We start from the raw sequence: 17,827 nt of genomic DNA, 5'->3' as shown, positions 1-17,827 counted from the left end.
TTCTGAACAGCAATCCAGTTAGTCACACCCCCTTGTATTTTCCCTACATCTCAGTATTGTTTTAATTCTCCAGGCATTTATTCAATTTCCTCAAACTATAAATTTGCTTTCCCTGCACAAATTCAGAATTTCTCCAATATGCAGTAACCAGACTAGATGGATTAGAAGCCTAATAAGACCATAAGACATAGGAGCGGAAATAATGGCCATCGAGTCCACTCTGCCATTCAATCATGGCTGATAGGCATTTCAACTCCACTTACCCGCATTCTCCCCGTAGCCTTTAATTCCTTGTGACATCAAGAATTTATCAATTTCTGCCTTGAAGACATTTAGCGTCCCAGCCTCCACTGCACTTAGTGGCAATGAATTCCACAGGTCCACCACTCTCTGGCTGAAGAAATGTCTCCGCATTTCTGTTCTGAATTTACCCCCTCTAATTCCAAGGCTGGGTCCACGGGTCCTAGTCTCCTCGCTTAACGGAAACAATTTCCTAGCGTCCATCATCTCCAAGCCATGTATTATCTTGTAAGTTTCTATTAGATCTCCCCTTAATTTTCTAAACTCCAATGAATACAATCCCAGGATCCTCAGCCGTTCCTCATATGTTAGATCTACCATTCCAGGGATCATCCGTGTGAATCTCCGCTGGACACTCTCCAGTGCCAGTATGCCCTTCCTGAGGTGTGGGGACCAAAACTGGACACAGTACTCCAAATGGGGCCTAACCAGAGCTTTATAAAGTCTCAGTAGCACAACAGTGCTTTTATATTCCAACCCTCTTGAGATAATTGACAACATTGCATTCGCTTTCTTAATCACGGACTCAACCTGCATGTTTACCTTTAGAGAATCCTCAACTAGCACTCCCAGATCCCTTTGTACTTTGGCTTTACGAATTTTCTCACAGTTTAGATAGTAGTCCATGCTTGTATAATAAGATATGGATTTGTAATTATCTAGAAGGTTAACATTTTTGTTAACTCAACAAGAAGTGTCATGATAAATCTTAACCCAGATATTGAGGATATGCTTATTTGTTATATAAAAATGTATCAAACTTTCTCATGAATGAATGAATACTTTGTAGAGTGCAAATATTATCATAATGTAGTGTGTTTTTGACAAATGATTTTTTAAAAATTAAACAAGCAAAGATAATGGTGATAACTCTGCATGGAAAATCTAATGTCAGGCACTTTCTGATCTGCAATTTGGGCAAACTGTAATCATTTGAACAGAATATAGACAAAAAACACACAATGAACAAGAATGAAGCTGTAAGAGGACAGAAAAAATCCATTCACCTAAAGCACACTACTGTATCTTTGGAAATAATGTTATAATTTAGTGGTATTTATTAATATATTCTAAAACATACATCCATAATGTTACACAATTTCAGCACAATGTTAAGATCTTGATGAATGAAAAGTGACTTCATTCTCTAAAGTTTCACCAGTTCTGAAATCAGTCCTTAAAAATCAAACACCAGTTTGCGGGGAGTCATGAACTGTTTCACTGTTTCATTGGTCACCTGTTTGCGTCGCAGTTGGTGTTCTGTTATGATTGACTGCAGTGTTTCAATAAGAATCTTCTTCAGCTCTCCTGTAAGCAACTTTCCACTTGAATAATCCTAAATAAAATCAATTTTTAGATGTAATTAACATGTATTAAAAATACTAAGGTAACTATGGATGAGGAAGGCCATTCAGCTCATTTAATTCATCCATGCACATAGATCTTTCCCTTGCAGTATCCAATTTTTAAAAAAATTACATCTGGAATTTTCACATCCAATACCTACAAAAGGTCTAGTGTACTCAGATTCACACGTTTACAGCACAGAAGGCAGTCAGTCATCATGTCCACAGTCTGCCTACACTAATTCCATTTTTTCAGATTTTGCTCCATAACTCTGGATTCTATGGAAACACAAGCAAATATCTAAGTAATGTTTAAATGACAGGAGATCTTCTGACTCAGTCACATTTTCATGCAGTGAGTTTCAAACTCACACCATCTCAAAACATTCTAGACACTCCATCTACATCCCTCAATTGTGTAGACCTCTACCAGGTCCCCCCTCAACCTTTGCTATTCGATGGAAAACAACCGTTGCATATCCAATCTTCTTGTAGCTCAGACTCTCCAGCCAAGGAAGCATCCTGGTAAATCACTTCTGCACCTGCTCTCACACAAATCACATTCTTCCTAAGAATACCTCAGTTACAATCTAACCAGCATTTTATACAGTTCCAGCATAACCTCTTTTCTCTTGCTTTCTATACCTTGGCTAATAAAAGAATCTCATCTGCCTTCTGAATTATCTTATCTCCCTGACCTGTGATATCCTGTGGATATACACAAAATTATCCCTCTGATTCCAGTGGGGTTGTGCAGGACTCCTCTGCACTGAAGATCAGAGTCACAGAAACATCGCTCTAACATCACCCATTGCTTCCCACCATCAAGCCAGTCCTTGGATAGAAGGGGGATAGATAAGGCAGATCCTGAGGAAGGATCACTGGACCAGAAACATTAACTCTGATTTCTCTCCACAGATGCTGCCAGACCTGCTGAACTTTTCCAGCAAGTTTGTTTGATTTCCAGCATCTGCAGTTCTTTCAGTTTATCAAATTGAAATTGGTTGGTGTATTGTTTTCTTTGATATGATTTATTGTAGTCACGTGTACCTAAGTACAGTGAAAAGCTTTGTTTACAAGCATTACAGATGAATCTTAGCAAACAAGGACATACAGACACATATAATAGATGCCAACGTAATAATTTCTATTCCATGAACATTCATCTTGTGCAACATTCTCTCATGAAGTATCTTAAACGAATGCATAATGAAATGGCATCAGTGCTAGGGTTTTAAATTATTTACTATCTCCTTGAATGGCTTAGGTGAAGGGTCTGATTGTGACTATATTGCAGCCCAATTACATGGCAAAGATAAAGTTAAAAATCACACAATACCAGGTTATAGTCCAGCAGGTTTGTTTGGAAGTACAAACTTTCAGAGTGCTGCTCCTTCGTCAGGTCCTTGAGTCTGACTACAGGTGTGACGTTGGACTCTGTATGTATTCCAACCTTGTATTATCTAAGCTGTCTTTTTTTAATATATAAAACCTTAAGCTATCTCTGGAATGTGACTTTAAAGTGGTGCTTGGATTTACATATTACTGAATTGAAACATGCAACCCATTCGAAAAGATCAGAGACTTAACAGCAATCTAGGTTTGTTCAAAACATTGAATCAGTTGCATGATATTATGATCTTGTGCTATAAATTCTGTGTCTTATGATCCTGCCCCACTAGCTACCTGACAAAGGAGCAGCACGCTGAAAGTTTGTGCTTCCAAACCTGCTGGACTATAACCTGGTGTTGTGAGATTTTTAACTTTGCTCACCCCAGTCCAACACTAGCACCTCCTCATCATGGCAAAAATAGTTAGGAAAATGGATTGTGATGAAGAAATTAGAAAGGTTAAGTGAGTGGATAAAAAAAAATTGGCAAATTGAGTATAATTTGGGAAAATGTGAGGTTGTCCACTTTAGTAGCAAGAATAGAAAGGCACAGTATTTAAATCACAAGAGTGATCTGGTGGCCCTCAAATATTTGTCAAGATGTAGCATCCAATTAAGGCTAATCTAAGTATAGCAAGGATTAAGAATAGAAACATAGATCTCTATTGTGGGGGGAAATGGAGTATTAAAGTAGACAAATTTTGCTCAGTTGTAGATATTGAATAGTGAAACTGCACCTAAGATACAATTTTGGTCATCTTACTTCAGGGCAGGCACGTTTGCATTTGAATTCATTTGAAGAAAAGTTAACTCAGCTGATTTCCAGGAAGCTGGGGGTTTTCTTATAAGGATATGGTGAGCAGGTTGGGCCAATACTGAGACTTTAGAGGAAAGTGAGGTAATATTCTTGGCCTATTATACTTACTTGGATCCAACCATGACATTCAAGCTGGGATTTTGAATTTATCATTCCCAGAATCCTCCACCCATCAGCAAATCATTATTTAAAGCCTTAGTTATTCAAATTATCAGGCACTGGCCCAAACATGATTTAAGTGCAGGACATCCCAGTGGAGCAGCCCTCTCCTGCCAGGGTTGGCGTCAATGCTCAATGAATTGAAATTTCTACTTCCCACACCATGCATTCAGCCACGTTCTAGTCTATTTGTCCCTAGCATCAACTTTTGCATGGTGCAATTAAATGTTCAGAGATTACTACCTGTGAGGTTCTGTGCTTTAATTTCAACCAGGTCAGATAAATTAGTGTGCAGTGATACTATTTGGTCAAGGTGAGGGAATGGAAGATAATAAGTGCTAAGAAGTCTTGAAAAAAGTGGCATATAAACTGCACTGACCTGTCTTATTTTCTCCAATTTCTCATCATCTTCTAGGAAAAAGGTTAAATACATGTAAGATACGTCCACTTCACAATTCCCACCGAACCGTTGGTGTTCTTCAATAGTATCCTTACCACCTGAAAAAGCATGCTTGTTGATCTGAGGAAACAAAATTACAATTGACTGCATTAATGCTTCTGAAATAAATATATTTTACATTTTATTTTCCATTAAATCTATTATCAGTGAAATAACACAGTTATTGACAACTTCAAAAGAACAGTACACAAAATAAAATCTTCATTAAACCTTATTTTACACAAGAGGAAAGCATTTTGAACACCAAGGGAATAAGCTTGCATTTTAGACATGGCTAAAAAATGGGGAACATTACCTTTGTTTTGATCTGTTTTGGAGTATCTGTGAGAAAGACGGACGAGTTGGAGTCACTGGCACTCATCTTTGTTTGTGCTCCTTGCAAGGCAGGGAAGAAGATTGAATGCAGCAGTGCTGGCTTTGGGTAGCCAATCCTTGGAGCAACATCCCTGGTCATCCGAAAATATGGGTCCTGTGAAGAAGTCATCCAAGCAGTTAACCAGAATTGAATTCTCCCCCCCCACAAAGCTATTCTTTGAGTATACAGTATTACTTGCAGTCAATTTTAAGCGTATGCATATTGTTTAGCAAAAATAAAATTTAGAAAAATGAGGGAGGCAGCGCCAACAACAAAAGCAGAGGTAAGAGGCGGTGGCAGAGAGAGCCAAAGCAAAACTGAAGGAGTCACACCACAAAATGGAAGAAACTGGAAGAAAAAGAAAGGAATGGAACTGAGGAAGAACATGCTGGAACAGCAGAGTAGGTGGGGCCTTCAGGGAGCACGAATATCAGAAGTGAGGAAACAAAAAACTCTGAATTAACATCAGCATCAGGAAGTGTTGACTGGTGATTTCTGGTTTGATTCTGCGAAGTTTAGACTAAAATAGAAGGCACAGCACAGGAGACTCCTCGTGTCCTGGACTATCATAATTGCAGGAAGTCATCATTTTGAGTTTCACCACAAGACATCAACAAGGTTAACTGTAACATGAAGGATATGCTTCTGGAGGTGATCACATCACAGCATAAGGATATGCAGCAAAACAGGGAAAGGGGACTCAGCTGACAGTCAAACACAAAGCAGGTAATGCAGGAACTCTATGTACGTTTTGCTCTCCAGCTGTGGTATTTAGTTCTGGATACTGAAGATGTTGGTTTTGGGGAGAACAGTGAAGGCCAGCCCACAGGCTGTTCAGCTAGACAGTTAAGGTTAGGAAAACAATAGTGACAGCCAATTAGTAGTTAAGGGAATACACAGATGTTTCATGTGATTGCAGATAAGATAAGATGTTGCCCCTCTGTTGACAGAGTCAAGACTGCCACTGTATGAACTGCAGAACATTTGAAGGTGGTAGGGAGAAATGGCATAAAAAGGAGTAATGGCAAACTGATAACAATGACACAGGTGTAAAGAAGGATGAGACCCACAAGCAGATTCCAGGAAGTAAGAAATTAAAACAAATCTATGTAGGGAATGCACCAACGGTTTGAGACTGATTTCTGAGGTGGCAGGACTAACATTTAAAGAGATACTGGCTCAGTTAGGATTATATTCAATTAGAACACTAAATTTCTGAAGAATTTCTCATTGTAATACATAAAATTCTAACGAGTCTAAACAGAGTAAACGTAAGAAGGATGTTTCCTGACCAGGGTGTCCAGTCCCAGGGATCACAGTTTAAAGGATATGGGAGTGGCCATTTAGGATGGAGGTGCAAAGAAAGTTCTTCACCCCTGAGTGGCAAGTCTGTGGAATTCTCTGCCACAGAAAGCAATTGGAGGTCAAAGGTTTGAATATTTTAAAGGCGTCTTATGGCCAAAGAGATAAAAAAAAACCATGGGGTGAAAGCAGGAGCACTGTAAAGAATTGGATGATTGCCTATGTTCATACTGAATGGCATAGGCAGGCTTGAAGGGCTAAATGGTCTATACCTAGTTCTATTTTCTATGTGAAAGAGAAAAATACCTCAAAAGCATAAAGAATGATTGAGCTGCTATTGTGTAGCAGGAAACTGTTTGACTCATTGTGTCTACACCAGTTTTGAGCACTTTACAATTTTAATTACACTAGCTTTGTATTCCAATTATACTAACCAATAGAATTTAAATCCCATCAACAACTGAAGGACTTTAAACTCAAGTCTCAACAGCATTAATCTGTGCCTTGGATTAAGCAATAACGTTACCCCTATGCTCCAATACCATTAATCTCTGAAAGACAATAGGTTTCTGTGATATTGGGACTGCTTTTGTCTAAGTCAGGCCTGTACAAGAAGTTCAGTCTCAACAGAGTTAGGAACAATGTCTTGGCAGGGGAGTGGAAATTTCCAAGCCCTTGGGGAAGAATTAAGACTCGCTGAACAGGATAATAGAAACCAATTTTTAAATTTAGAAGAGAGTGAACAAAACTGCAAAGACAAAGCTAAAGAATTAAAGAGAGAAAATGTAAAGTCATGGAAGCAATAGTTGGAAAACAGAGAACAAGTGATAATTTCTGCAGTACTCACAATCCAAAACAAACTTCATACCAGGCTAATCCTCGAAGCATATATACATACACAGACATCTTTTCTGACCTTGTACTATTCAAAATTTGCACAATGAAACACTTTTCAAAACAATATTAGAAAACATGGAGCTACTTTTGCACATCAAGATCCGAAGAAATTAAATTAGATAAGTGGCCAAATAAATTTCTTTTGATCATGTTGATCAAAGGATAAATATAGACCAGAACACTGCCACATTTGGAATAGGGCAGCTTAGTTGTCAACTTTGCCCTGATATTGCTTGTTTTCTGGCCCCTAAGGTTACAGATCGTGTCTGATGAAAATGACTTGTGGGGAATAAAAATGTGTAACAAAGGGTAAACAATTAAAATAACTCAAAAAAAAGTGACACATTTCAAGCATATGTATTTTCTTTGATTAACAGCAAGCTCTGACCTGGTCAATAGCACAGGGAATGAGACACGGAATATCCTTTTGACCGTTAAAGATTTGCGGAAATGAGGTACTGAAAGATGGAGCAGCTTGTATAGCAGGGAAACTGATCTTTCCTGTCAATTAAAAGTACTGAGTTAGACATTGTAAGATAAGTTTCTACACAAAAGCAGTCAAACATTTAAAGTGACGAAAAAAAAGTTGACTTCTACTATAAAAGATTTGAAGTCACATTTTGCAGTACAAAAAATGTTCTAGGTGTATTATTGTTGTTACTATACATTTATACCACCATAGCTCATATTTAATTACTCATTGAATAATCCAGAACCAATGTAATATCTGTTCAGTTTAAATTGGCTTAATCATAGCAAAAATCATTTATGGATTGTTCATTGCTTAATTATGATAGAGGTTCTTGCAGAGATTCTCATTGTATGGTGGTGTTTAGAAGCTAGTCCAGTCAGTCAAAAGAAGATTTTAATTTGAGGTCACAAGTCTATTCATGGGGCTATGTAGCATTTTCCCGTTTACTGCTCAAAAGACAAGCCTGCTCAAAAAAGACTTTTGACAAGGTTCTTGATAGTTTCAAGAATGGTGAAGATGTTGACCGAAACCCAGAGTAAGGATAGAAAAGTAACAAATTAATGTACTGAAGATTATACAAGCATGATGGATTCAGTACAATGACAAGCTTTCAACTAAAATTTTTTTTAAAAAGTGCTATAAATCCTACCTATACAGTCACTATCTCCAAAGCCAAAGATCCCCTTCACTTGATTAAAAGTAACGTGTTTCTGGATCTTAACCACATTCTGATAGAATCCTGAGCTCTGTCTGCAGCCAGAAGAGAATTAGCAATTTACACCTTGCAAATAGTTAAAAAATAAACACATGATTTATGGTTAAAAAGCAAACAGTTCTAAAAAGTTACCATAACTGTAATTTTAATGGTATAACCTATCCCTATATGGAGTGGAATCTTGGTTAGACAAGTAATTTAGAAGAACATCCTCTTGCACAGTGCACCACAGCTTCTACACACAAAGCCATGGAGGCAGAACATATTTTTGATCGCACGTTAAAGACACACAATAAGGACAAAAAAGTCCAATTATCTTCAGCTGATCGCACATCCTTCCAAGAAGTCAGTTGTAGTACAGTCCTAGTGCCACATGCGTTGGGAACAAGCCTCCCGTCCATTTTATCAGCCAGTTATGAGGGGTAGTAGCAGTCAACCAGAGCAAAAGTAGGCCTTATGTAAATGTTATGAATTGCAAAATTGAATATTCATACTTTGGTATGGCTTTTATTTTGTAATTTTAACATAGTAAATTTTAATTATTTGCGTTTTTTTCCCCCCCAATGATAGATGCACTGCTATTATTAATAATAGCAGTGATAAGCAAAGTTTGTTTGATATACTCAAGTCATACCTTCAAGTCAAAAGTCATGCTTTTGCCATTCAACATTACACTGTCACTTTTAATAGGTATTTTCTCCTTCCTACAGTGTGGAAACAGGCCCTTCGGCCCAACAAGTTCCTGGCACTGTGAGGCAGCAGTGCTAACCACTGAGCCACTGTGCCGCCCAAATTGCTTCTTCCTTTGCTACAGACATAGCATGCTTCTCTAAGCATGCAACACATATTAATCATTGTAATTAATGGCTGATCGCGAGGAACAAATGTCTTTCCAGACTGCAACTACACAGAACACCAAAGGGAACGAAACAAGTAATGTGCCAAGTGTTATTTTTATTAACAATTGTTTAGAAATCAACAGTCAATATACTGGGAATATTTCACTATATTGGGAAAATGCAGGTGCACAGTAACAATGCCACTTCACACTTCATGCAACTAATCTGCAGAAGGAAAGCAGATTATGTGTTAAGCTTTTATTCTCAAGAGTCTACATAATTTTCAGTTCCACTAATAGAAAAAAAATGGGTTGCATAATTTACACAATACTTTCAATTAATGCAACCTACATTCCATTTAAAATTCTCTAGTTAATAATCAACTCTCTCATTTCACAGAAATGGCATGGTGCAGAAAGATGCCATTTGGCCCATGGCATCTGCACTGGCTCTCAAAATGAGCATGATTTGGTTCTTTCTCCTAACTTTTCTCCATACCCTGCACATTTATTTAAATTTTAAAATCTTATAATACTTTCTTGAATATATCAATTAAATCTGCCTCCACCTCACTTCTAGGTAGTGTATTCCAGAACTAAACCAGTGTGTCAAAGGTTCTCTCTCTCTCATCACATTTGCTTCTTTGGCTAATCACTAAATCTCTGTTCCTTGTGCTTAAATCCTTTTATGAGCAACAAGTTTCTCCTTACCTACACTAACCAGCCTGCTCACAATTTGGAAAAGTTGTATGGTTCTCCTTTTTAAAAAAAAACTTATTCTTTCTAAAAAAAAGTGTCCTGACCTTTCCAATCTATCCTCATTACTGAAGTTTCTCCTCCTCAGAAACATTTCTGTAAATCTCTTCTGCATTTTCTCTAATGCATTCAAATCTTCATTGTGTGGTCCTGCACATAATACTCCAGATGATGTCTAATATGTGTCTTGCAGAGGTTCAGCATTACCTTCTCGCTCTTGTACTTTATGCTCCTAATAATAAAGTCCAGAATACTGCATGCTTTATCAACTTAGATTAAAACCATTTTTCCAATAAAAGTATGACTAAAATCGTCAGTATATCACACTGCAACGTACATACCCCATGTAATCCAGATCAGAGAAGATAAAGGTTTTATTGATATCAAAGCCACAAGCAATGATGTCTTTGGCATTCTCAATTGCATAGTTATAGGCTTGTTCCAGCGTCATGTCTTTCCACAGGTATTTCTCATCATCAGTCAGCTGAATTACAAGAGGTACATTAAAAACATCTTGGAGCCACCTATTTAATAAAATGTGAGGCAAGGACTTTAGAAAAACATAAAATCAGTCTTTAGATTGTTTCAATGAAATATCATTTCAATGGTCTCAACTCGACAAGATGCACTGCAGAAAATCAACCAATGCTCTTTTTTGTGCTTGTGACCCAGCTACCTTTGCTAGGTCAAAACCCTGGAACTCCCTCCTTAACAGTAACCTTGGTGTAACTACATTAAATAGACTGCAGCAGTTCAAGAAAGAAGTTCACCATTTTCTCAAGGGCAATGAGGAATAGTAAATAAACGCTGGCCCAGCCACAGCCCACATCCCCTGAACAAAGGAAAAATAAGTCAGCCGGGAAAGCTTTTTAAATGAGCACTTCCTGCTAACACAAAACTTGACAAAGATGCAAATACTACCTGAAAATACTGCCTTGCAACATTTTACATGTAAAGTGTAACCAAATCAGGAGACTGTTGAATAGAAAATTCATTTGCAGAGTCTACAAATAGTACATCCTCAAATTCAAGCTGCTGAACAATATTTTCTGTGAATAGAGTTTTAACACAGCTTTTGGAGCTCCCAGGCCAAGGTTAAATGTTGAATTAACTTAGTAAGTAGCCAACAGGCTGAACACACCCATAATCTGCCAGTTCTGGCAGTGAAGAAGGCAGAGCCACCTCCAGGCTTCAGCCTCATTTTAACAGAAGTGGCAAGATGCAGATGTTAAATGAGCACCTCACCTCTCAAAGTGGTTCATCAATTTCAGTTTGGTGCTATTAATCCCCTACCTGAAGCCCACTCAGCTAGCCTCAAAAGGTTTGTCCCACAAAAAATACTAAACTGATAACTAGGGTAATAGGTTTGCCAAATAAAGTGTTTGGCTCCTAGCGGTAAGCCCTACGAAAAGGTGTCATCAAGAAAAATGTTAGCATTAGCAGTCAAGTCAATGGCACAATATTAACACTAATTTCAGCAAATTAATTTTAAGCACATATAGGCATTGTTCTCTTAGTTAAAGATGCACTGCACAAGTAATATCCAAACTTACTTTGTGAAGATGAATGGAATAAGGTGACCCACATGCATTGCTTCCGATGAAGGACCACGCCCTGTATACAGGTAAAATGATTTTTTCATCTCAAAAGCATCGAGGATCTGGTGCATATCCCTTTGAGAAAAGGATGATTAGAAATACAACATGGAGTATAATTCATATATCCGGTATTATCTGTGTTGAAAAGGTAAGATTTGAGGGCTAGTTTTCTGATGTTTGGCAATCACAATGCAAACTCCTTTCCAAATAAATGCCATTAGTCAAATAATTCCATGCATCTTTTAAAAATTAGAATATATTAGAATATAATTAGAATACATTTTAGTTGAACTGATTTCAATAACGTTTTACTTATGGTGAGATTACAGTTTGTACAAACCTACTTGGGATTCATTTTCACAATTTCTCCAGCAGTTTTAAGTCTTTAGGTTTTGATCTAAACACTCAGTGAAAGCTAAATAAAAGATTATTCCTTTATATTCTAAATATCAAATGACAATCCTATCTTCAAATGATGCTGAAACAAATCACTAACATTTGTGGCTTTGTGACAGTTAACAACAATGACTGAATGAGGGATGATGACAGTTAATAGATTGGTGAACATGATCGTGGTAATATTGAAATATTACTTTTATCACTCTTCTGTCTCAGTCATTCTGAACAGAATATATTTAATGTGAGGTTTCAGAAAATCAAAAGATGTTGAAAGATTATCTTTTAAAATAATCCAGGAACCAGGACATTTAAGCATATAACAAATTGTTATAGACAATTTGACAAGATGACAGTTGCTATAATGACAATTTGAAAAGGAAAATTCAACAGTTGGAATTAAGTTACATGCACTGCAGAAACATATTATGGGTACAAAGAGAGATAAAACCTTACTAACCGATGAGAGAAAAAGATTCCTCTACGAAAGAAACGATGAGCTTTCTGACCAGTGACTTGTTCCATTCGGTTAATTAACTCCTGATCAATTTTGCTGCTTCCAAACCGAACTGTAAACAACAAGGTTTGCAAAGTTACTGGATTAGTATGATACAGGACCATAGGCAATATTATAAATTGAAGAAACATTAACACATTACTTTATAATTTGAAAATAAATTGTAAGTTTAAAACATTAGTAGAATACTCCAGCTTAGTGATCAAAACTGTACAAAAATAAGCTTCCTGTGCATGCAAGCAAGATGATTAAATGGTGTTCCAACAACAATATTGTAAGCCTACCAAAAGGCTGAGGATTTAATTTTTATTTACACTCAAAATACAAACTGTCCTGTTTACTTTGTATATTACATTTTCTTACTCTTACAATATACTAAGATTATTTATCTATTTTACACATCATTCTTCATTCCACATTGACCGATCATTCCTATGTGCTGCTAATGACTCTAACCAGTGGCAAATTTTCCCTTGGATTCCAATTGACTCCAATTTTATAACACTCCTCGATTCTACATAGGCAAATACAGCCCTAGTGTCAAGAATAGTCACCTTCACCTCATGTCTGGAATTCAGCTCTTTCGCCCACGTTTGAAATAAGGTTGTAAACGAGGTCAGGAGCTGAACTGCCCCAGCAGAACCCAAACTGAGCATCAGTCAGCAAATGCTGTTTGATAGCATCATTGGTAACACTTTCTATATCATCAGTAAAGTGATGGAGAGTAGACTCATGCATATGTAACTGGCCATGTTGGATTTGTCCTGCTGGGTCTAGGACACACATGGATTTTCTACATTACCAGGCCATTGCCAACATTGTTGCTGTATTGGAACAGCTTGGCTGGGGACAAGGCATGCTGTGGAGCACAAGTCTTCAGGACTATTGTTGGAATGATTTCAGGGCCCACAGCCTTTTCGCAATAGCCAGTGCCTACAACCATTTATCGATATTATGTGCAGTCAACTGAATTGGCTGAAGACTGGCATGTGATGCTGGTGATACCTGGAGGAGACCAAGATGACTCATCCACTCAGCACTTCTGGTTGAAGATTGTCAAAGTTTCAGTGTTATCTTTTGCACGGATGTGCTGGGGTTTTCAATGAGGATGGGAATATTCATGGAGCCTCCTCCTCCAGTGAGTTGTTTAATAATCCACCACCATTCAAGATGTGGCAGCACTGCACAGCTCACATCTGATCCATTGGTTGTGGAATCACTCGGCTGTATCACACTTCTGCTTATGCTATTTGACACACAAGTAGCCCTGCTGTGCACTTCTCAAAGGGTTGATGTCCCATTGTTAGGTATGCCTGGTGTTGCTCCCAGCATGGTCTCTTACACTCTTCATTGAGCCAGAGTTGATCCCCTGGCTTGATGGTAATGCTTCAGGAGATCACAGATAGTGCGAGAGTATGAATGTGCTGCTGTTAACAGCCTTCACTGCCTCGTAGATGACCAGCTGAGTTGCAAGATCTATTCAAAGTCTAACCCATTTAGGATGCTGACAGTGCCATACAACGCAATACAGAGCAACATCAACATGACAATGGGAATTTATCTCCAAAGGATTGTGGGGTGGTCACTCTTACCAATTGACGTGGACAGATACATCAGTGGCAGGCAGATTAATGAGGATGAGGTCAGGCAGGTTTTTCCCTCTTGTTGGTTCCCTCACCACCTGCAGCAGACCCAGTCTACAGCTCTATACTTTATGACTTCACCACCCCAGTCAGTAACGCTGCTATCTCACCACCCTTAGTCATGGACACTGGGGCCTGATTATGCAACAGCTACAAATTCTTTTCTGGGAAAGTACATCAGTGAACCAACTGCACCTGCAGTTATGAGCACTTCATGGTCAGTTTTCTTCACTTTTTTTGAATTGTCCTTAACTTTGATTTTTTACGAAGTTTTTGCAGACTTTTTAAATTGACCGTTCCAAGACAATGCAGAGCTCAAGTAACATTCAACCTGCAACAACAAAACGTGCAAATTTACATCATGTCCAACAATCAGAAGTAAAGAAAATGGATATTCACCAATCAATTTGTCATAGTCCACTCCTTTAGCACTGGATGTCTGTACAGTCCATGGATCCACATAGTCTCCACCATCTTCTGCAATAGCCAGACTATTATTGTTAACTGTTGTGCTGTTAGTGGGTGGAATACCAACCTTGTACTCCTGGCCTGCCAGTGTTTTATAATCCATTTTGAGTGCCAACAGTTCCTTTACAGCTGCATCAATTTCTTCCTGTATAAAAAGATTGAAATTTTGCAAAATGAATCATTCTTTTTACAATGAAAGAAAGTTGTGTATTATTTGCATTCCTTTAGCTACATTCACTACATTTAGCTTCCAATGCCAGACCCCAGAAACCAGCCAGGAAGATTAACTGGTGACTTATAACAGAACTCTGCCAATGTTGTTCTGAAGCTTAATAAAAAAACAAACAAACTCCAAACGTTCATTTAACTTCCTTTTAAAAACATAACATAAATCGTAAGATTGGGCAATACTTACCTTGGTGGTAGCACCTATGTGAAAGAACTTTTTTTTTAATTTTATAATTCACAGTCATGTGGAAGCTGGCTGTCTTTCAGTTCCAACTGATTAATAAAGTCAACTCAACGCTGTTTTCAATAGCAAAGCTATAGGCGGCCTTAACCTTTTGAAGATAAAAAAATTTCAGAAGGAGTCCAAGTGATTTACAAGGATGTTGCCAGGATTGCAGGGTTTGAATACAGAAAGAATAATCTGGGACTGTTCTCACTGGAGGCTGAGAGGTGACCTTATAGAGGTTTATAAAATCATGAGGGGCGTGGATAAGGTAAATAGACAAGGTCTTTTCCCTGGGGTGGGAGAATCCACAATTAGAACGCATAGGTTTAGCACGAGAGGGAAAAAATTTAAAAGGGACTTGAGGAGTAACGTTTTCATGCAGAGGGTAGTGTGTGCATGGAATGAGCTGCCAGAGGATGTGGTGGAGGCTGGTGCAATTACAATTTTTAAAAGACATCTGGATGGGTATATGAATAGGAAGGGTTTAGAGGGATATGGGTCAAGTGTTGGTAAATGGATATCTGGTCGGCATTGACGAGTTGGACTGAAGGGTCTGTTTCTGTGCTGTACATCTCTACGACTCTCGGCTAAACGTTTAGACACAGGCTACAGTAGGTATGGAGATCTGTGGATGCATAAAATTCATGCTGCCAGCTGCCATACCAATTTCCCCACTCTGCCCATTCGCCAACCACATTTCGAAACAGGTAGTGCACCTTGTTAAATCCTTATTAAGGTTCATTTTCAGAGTGAAACAGAATTTCCCAGCCACATCCATAGCAGGAACAGTTCAGCTTCCTAGAGGTAGTCCCCTCAGGGCAAGCCAAGAATCAGGTTGGCTTTGAGATTCTTCCTGCCTGACTCCAGCTATTGTTGCATGCCACCTTGTGGTGGAGCACCACTGTGGCAGCCTGGTTACTAGGTAATAAGTTATTATTAGTTGGAAAAAGCTCAGCTCTATTTTGGGTGTATCATCTCCATCATTTATCTGAAAGAGCAGTTTTTGCTTCTCCAGTGTTTAAGGTCTGTTATTGGATCTCTAGCTTCATCAGCTTACTTAGAGTCATAGAGATTTACAACACGGAAACAGACCCTTCGGTCCAACCCGTCCATGCCGACCAGATATCCCAACCTGATCTAGTCCCAACTGCCAGCACCCGGCCCATGTCCCTCCAATTCATGTTACCATCCAAATGCCTTTTAAATGTTGCAATTGTATCAGCCTTCACCACTTCCTCTGGCAGCTCATTCCATACACGTACCATCCTCTGCATAAAACCATTGCCCCTTAGATCTCTTTTGTATCTTTCTCCTCTCACCCTAAATCTATGCCCTCTAGTTCTGGACTCCTGCCATATTTAGTGACAATGCAAGCCCATTGCTAGCCTATTACAAACATAGGAATGGGAACAGGCCACTTAGCATGCCAAGCCTGACCACATTCAATACCTTAAAACAATATTCAAAGACTGAGCCTCCACAGACCTCTGTGGTAGAGAATTCTGATGGTTCATAACCCTCTGAGTAAAAGGGATTTTGAAATTAATTGGCAATTTGGGGACAATTACAGATGACTATTTCCTCCTAGCACAGGCTTCTGATGCCCATTTCACAGAGAGATGACCCAAAGCACAGGGGAAAAGCCTGCCCATGCTATACAATACAATACAACTTATTGGTTTTATACATTTTAAAATTCAATTTCTTAACATGTACACACAATCACATTGAATTTCCACTATAGTAGTACTAAGGCACTTTCAATTAAATCAGCAAAATAACATGCAGCAATTAAGTCTCATACATTCTGGAATCTTCTTTGATTTTACAAGTTGCTGTAGAAGGCAATTTCATGTATGGTTTGCCATATGTCATTACTGGTTCTACACTGAGGCAAGTCCAACCAAATTGCTCTAGAAAGCCAGCACAGACACAACAGGCCAAACGGCCTCCTACTGTACTGTAGCCATTATGATTTCAGAGACTGAAAGATTTCAACTTTTCTGTTTTATCTATTTTTATATTCTAAAGTTTGAAGTTTAAAGAGAATAATAACCTTTTGATAACATCTTTGATAAGTATAATTAGTAAGCTTTCAGAGCACAAGCAAGTATTTGGTTGAGAGTAACGTTATGGCATGAATAGGAACAGAGAAATGATCCATGCACTCTCAAAGAGCGCTCCTTCAAAACAGCTCAGTGAGAAAAGACGCAAATAAAAACTGAATAATAAACTAGATAATTATTGAAATGATTGAATATTTCACATTGTTTCAATACATTTTATACACAAAAAGGTTGTGACATCAGACTAAATTTAAAAGTTTAGCCAAACTTACAGATAGTATTAACAATTTTGTGCACTAGTATAATTCGGATAAAATCACCTTTGGCGCTTTGTTTGACTTTAGCAGTCGGACAGTACCCCCTTGGAGAGTCACTTTCTCATACAACTCCATGGGGGTCGCCGGTAAAGACATCTCACCATCAGGAGGAGCTGACATTCTCTTCAAAGCTTAACTATTGGGACCTGCCAATAAGTTCAGAAAATAGATGTTATTGATGCAGGAGGCTGAGTCCTGAACCCCCCTCTCACTCGTACCCGGTGGGATAGAGGGTTGGTATTGCCAGGCCCTGTCTTACCCCTAACCCTCAGACCATCCCCGTCCTGCCGGCCTCCGCCTCCTCGCTCACGGCCCCGATTGCATCAGAAACGTGCAGCTATCGCCACCTCCCGCGCTGAGAGCACCCGAAGTGGTACTCCGGCCCCTGAGTCGCCGAGGCTCCCGTGTCCGCCTCCGCGTACCGAATATTTTGGGGAAAGATTGTCGAATCTGGAGCAGACACGTTCTCAACCAGCCTGACTCTCGGAACTAAATGTCAATCGGGTTGTTGCGCGGGGGAGCGGAAAGGAGGAGGGACCGGAAGTTGGTCAGTTTGCTGTG

At 38.8% G+C, this 17,827-nt stretch overlaps 2 protein-coding genes across 3 annotated transcripts in view; one reads left to right on the top strand and one right to left on the bottom strand.

The window, feature by feature from the left end:
• Positions 1 to 1,335: 1,335 nt before the first annotated feature.
• Positions 1,336 to 17,782, bottom strand: wars1 (tryptophanyl-tRNA synthetase 1). 2 transcript variants are annotated; one of them, XM_043697406.2, is made up of 11 exons: positions 17,689 to 17,782; positions 17,270 to 17,412; positions 14,361 to 14,574; positions 12,262 to 12,370; positions 11,361 to 11,480; positions 10,149 to 10,331; positions 8,148 to 8,248; positions 7,415 to 7,527; positions 4,768 to 4,941; positions 4,392 to 4,532; positions 1,336 to 1,636 (listed from the first exon to the last, which is right to left on the bottom strand). In XM_043697406.2, the coding sequence occupies exons 2-11, from the start codon at positions 17,384 to 17,386 to the stop codon at positions 1,478 to 1,480; spliced, it is 1,431 nt and encodes a 476-aa protein (XP_043553341.1). In that variant the 5' UTR covers positions 17,387 to 17,412; positions 17,689 to 17,782; the 3' UTR covers positions 1,336 to 1,477. The 2 variants fall into 2 exon arrangements, with proteins under 2 accessions (XP_043553341.1, XP_043553340.1); XM_043697405.2 differs by lacking the exon at positions 17,689 to 17,782 and adding an exon at positions 17,526 to 17,667.
• wdr25 (WD repeat domain 25) overlaps positions 17,695 to 17,827 on the top strand; it is a 121,423-nt gene continuing 121,290 nt past the window's right edge. The window contains exon 1 of the mRNA XM_087989775.1: positions 17,695 to 17,813. The gene's annotated coding sequence lies outside the window, so the exon portion shown is untranslated. The remainder of the gene's footprint in view (positions 17,814 to 17,827) is intronic.

Source organism: Chiloscyllium plagiosum, unplaced genomic scaffold (assembly GCF_037043375.1).
Source record: "Chiloscyllium plagiosum isolate Xiang-an unplaced genomic scaffold, Cpla_swu_hap1 HiC_scaffold_8, whole genome shotgun sequence".
In the NCBI taxonomy this organism is placed as follows: Eukaryota; Metazoa; Chordata; class Chondrichthyes; order Orectolobiformes; family Hemiscylliidae; genus Chiloscyllium; species Chiloscyllium plagiosum.
This window is presented reverse-complemented; position numbering and strand designations above follow the sequence as displayed.